This window comes from Tupaia chinensis, unplaced genomic scaffold (assembly GCF_000334495.1).
Source record: "Tupaia chinensis unplaced genomic scaffold, TupChi_1.0 Scaffold000179_1, whole genome shotgun sequence".
NCBI lineage: Eukaryota > Metazoa > Chordata > Mammalia > Scandentia > Tupaiidae > Tupaia > Tupaia belangeri.
In genome coordinates, this window is record NW_006159654.1 from 2,243,698 (window position 1) to 2,247,753 (window position 4,056).

Here is a 4,056-nt window from a genome sequence, read left to right on the forward strand (position 1 = left end):
CTTTCTTTCTCTCTCTCTCCTCTCAACTCCCGGGCCTCTCTGGTGAGTACAGGTGCCCTATACCCAATTAATAATAATAATAATAATAAATAAAGTTAAATAAAGAATTCTTTAATTTCAATTTTCTAATTTCCAGTGCCCTAACCAGCACCCCACCTGCTGGCCCCAATAAATAATTCTTTTTTTTTTTTTAAGAATTGTGGGGGTTTTTTTAACTTTTATTTTTATTTATTTATTTATTTAAATTTGACCAGAGAGGGACAGAGAGAGAGAGAAAGTGAGAAAGCAAGCCGCCAGATCCAGGACTCAAACTGTAGTTGGCCATGTGGGAGTTCAGCACCTTAACGACCATGCCACCTGCTGCTCCCCCAATAAATAATTCTATTTTTTAAAAAAAGTAGTTTTGTGGCAACCCACTTTGGAAAAAAAAATCAGTGGAGGATTTTTCTCTTATCCAGTATCTAAAATGCTTGTCTATTATAATTCCAATTTTGAGACTTATTCTTTGCAGTGTAAATTCTAGTGCACTTTGGTCTCATGTTTTAAACAATCAAATGAGAATATGTTTGTATGACTTAAGATCGTTCTATTTGTGGTTCAGATTAAATAAGGCTGAGAATGTCTGGCTGCATATAACCAAGCTCTGCAGAAGCGAAGGTTATACCGTGGGAATGTGTTCATAGGGAAACTGCACCTAATAAATGTTACAGTCCTAGTTTGTTCCAGCTATAGTTTTAATTCCACTCTGAAACACAGTGTGTGGAAAATGGAAAAAGATTAGATTGCTGCAGAGAGGGATAAAGTAAAGTACATCTGATTCTGGGACTTTTATTTCAAACAAAATTTAAAGTTATGTGAAATTCTTTATGTTATTTTCTGAATCCTGCTCACTTTCCTGGGTAGAAAAATAAATCCCTCTTCCAGGCTTATAATCCTTCTATCTACATGGAGTCTACACTTTCAAAAATATTTCTAAGTCAAGGGAATTAAACCAAATCCAATCTTAACATACAATAGCTCCGAAATATACACTGCACTTAAATTCAGGTCTGTGTTGTTCAAGTGACACGTGAAACATAACCAAGAGTCTTCAGTTGGTCTTCAAATTGGTATGTCTGCTACATGTGTATCTATTTTAAATAGAGATCATTGAATATTTTTGTGCTATTATTTATAAATGTCCTTTGTTTCAGAAAATTTCCAAACCGCTGTATAAACTACAGTCTGCACAGTTTTTTGCTAGATCCACATAAAATTGATTTCTAATTGTTTTGCAACCATGAGTACATATTTGTCTCTCTTCCTCTGCCAAACATTGAAACAAAAGCAATTTAGAGGGCAAAAGCAGAAAGACTTCAAAGTCAGAAGTCCTAACTCCAGCACCAGCTCCACCATCACCTACTCCACGTTGGACAATGTTCTGAACTTCTCTCTACCCATGTCTTCAAGTCATACTTACGGATGATACTCACAAGACAGTTGTGAGGATTAATCAAAGAAATTAGGTTAAGATTTTAGCCAACAGCTCAGTACCATGTAGTGAGTACTCTAAAATATAGGAGGTACCTTTGAAAACTAGAAATTTTCAAAGCAAGGTTCACCCAATGATTATCATTACCTCATCAACATAGCAACATGCATCCTAGCAGGAGTAGTATATTTGAAAACTATGATTTAACCGAAATCCGTATTTTTTAAACAGGGAGCAAGGGACTATAACAAATAGTATAAAGGAGAAAGATTGAAGTTTGACTTTGCATACTAGGAATAACCAATTCTGATTGGTTCTTTTATTCTAACTCACCATTTTAATCTATAAAGTGGACCTGACCTATACATAGTAGTGTATGCTTGGCGAACGTATACTGAGAGATTAAATCAAAGATATTTTCTACCACAGCATTTTCAATTCTTTTATCTGTCTGGTGATATACAATCCCTTTCAATTTGAGGAAAAGCTATAAAATTAAGTGATATTTCTCAATATATCAGTCACTAATACTTATGTATTTCTCTCTACTATTAAACAGTGCAAATGTAGTTCTGCAGAGCATTTGTTGCATTTAAACTTCACCTGCAAAATGTCATGCTTACAAGGATTCTTCCTCCACTCCCACCCCAGGTCCACATCAGTAAGAGACCCAATAAGAATCCCATATCTACTTCCAGAAAATCATTTCTGAAATGCACCATATAGTTGACCACCAACATTTATCTTAAAGTTTGTTTTATTGTTCTCAAGTGAAATACCATTGTCCCTGATGTTCATTGTCCCTTAAAGATTATTTTATTCATTCCACAGGTCTCCTGTCATGGCTGGAGGTCTCTTTGCTGTGGATCGAAAATGGTTTTGGGAATTGGGTGGCTATGATCCAGGTTTAGAAATCTGGGGAGGAGAACAGTATGAAATCTCCTTTAAGGTAAGCCACCAAGACCCTCATCACACTGTGTCTACATAATTTTGACAATTCTGGTAGAACATCATTATTTCATTTTGCAACCTATGTTGTGAGATGCTTTAATAATGACCTTGGGACCAGCAGATGGTGTTACATCACTGGACTCCCATGTAGTCATAACAGTTAGAGTCCCAGACCCTGTGAATTAAAAGCCACGCTGGGCAGGTAAATGTGCGTGCCCACAATCCCGAAAGAATAGAAAAGAGATTGCAGCATGATCATCGCCCCTGCGGGGCGGGGGGACGATTTCTCACTCTCTGACTCTCTCTCTCTCTGTCTCTCTGGTAAGCACATGCAGCCTATAGCAAAAATCTCGCCCCTGCAGGGGGTGGGGGGTGGGGCGATTTCTCACTCTCTGACTCTCTCTCTATCTCTCTGGTAAGCACATGCAGCCTATAGCAAAAATCTCTCTCAGTAAATACATAAATGACCATAGACGTGTCACCTTCTCTAGAGAGATTTTGGATGAGAGATGCTACTTCTATCTGATGTTTCAGTGAGATATTGCCATGCCACTGGCAAAAACAAGTAATTCAAACTCCCACCTTCAGGTAGGAAAGTTGGTATGCCAACACACCCACTGTTCCATGGCAAGCGCATTCCTTTTAGAGGACATAAAACATAGAGATCTAGGAAGTAAGATAGATTAAGATAAACAAAATCAAGTTATTGAAGCTTTTGCCCATTCTATTTCTTCTGGAAATAGCAGTTCATATATATTTTTTAAGCTTGTTTATTTATTTATTCCATGAGTAAGAAAGACTGAGAGAGACACAGCACCCTCAAGACAGTCTTGACACTGCGATCTACCCCCAGGCTCAGTCTGTCCTAAATCATGAGCACATGCATACTGAGCAAACTCAGGGAGGTTTCTGGAACCTTCTCATGTGGGTCAATCTCAGAACATTATGTTTAACTGCTGTGCCACTGACTGGATGCATAGTTCACATTTTTATTATAACCAATTTCAGCAAAATTTTAAGAGCTTCTGAAGAGTATGCTTAAAAATATAAATGACAAATGAAATTTCTTCACACAAGTCTTAACTGAGAGTATTTTTTAATTATTTTTCATCTGAAATTGCCCAGAAGTCTACTTGCTTTGACCACAAATGATCAGTAAAATGACACATTACTATACACAAATACACATACACACATACGTGTGCACACACACACACATACACACAAATACATATTTATAATAGAGTATCGGTTGGGTATCTCATATACTAAATGTTTAAGGCAAGAAATGTGTTGATTGTGGATTTTCATTTTTTTATATATTTCAATTTATTTATTACATTCATTCACTGTACATCATTACAGCATACAAAATGAGATTTTCCATCTAGAGTACACTGTATATTGTCTCAATCAAGCACATCAACAAACATGTTATTGTCAGCAAATAATTTTCCATTTCTTGTTTTCTGTATGTTTTGCTCCCCCCCCATCCATCTTTGATTCCCTATCTCTTACCCTCTGCCATCTCCCACCCTCCTCCCACACTGTCTCTGGTATCTATGTTTGCTTTCTATACTCCCCCCCCCACATTTTATTGAATTACTAAAGATCTTAATTAATCTAAATGTTTT

General features: G+C 36.8%; 1 protein-coding gene across 1 annotated transcript in view; it reads left to right on the top strand.

Moving 5' to 3' along the window:
* The window catches only part of LOC102497216 (polypeptide N-acetylgalactosaminyltransferase like 6), a 214,630-nt gene that overhangs the window by 90,871 nt on the left and 119,703 nt on the right, over positions 1 to 4,056 (top strand). Inside the window, exon 3 of the mRNA XM_027771040.1 lies at positions 2,303 to 2,420. Coding sequence (XP_027626841.1) covers positions 2,303 to 2,420 — 118 coding nt within the window. The remainder of the gene's footprint in view (positions 1 to 2,302; positions 2,421 to 4,056) is intronic.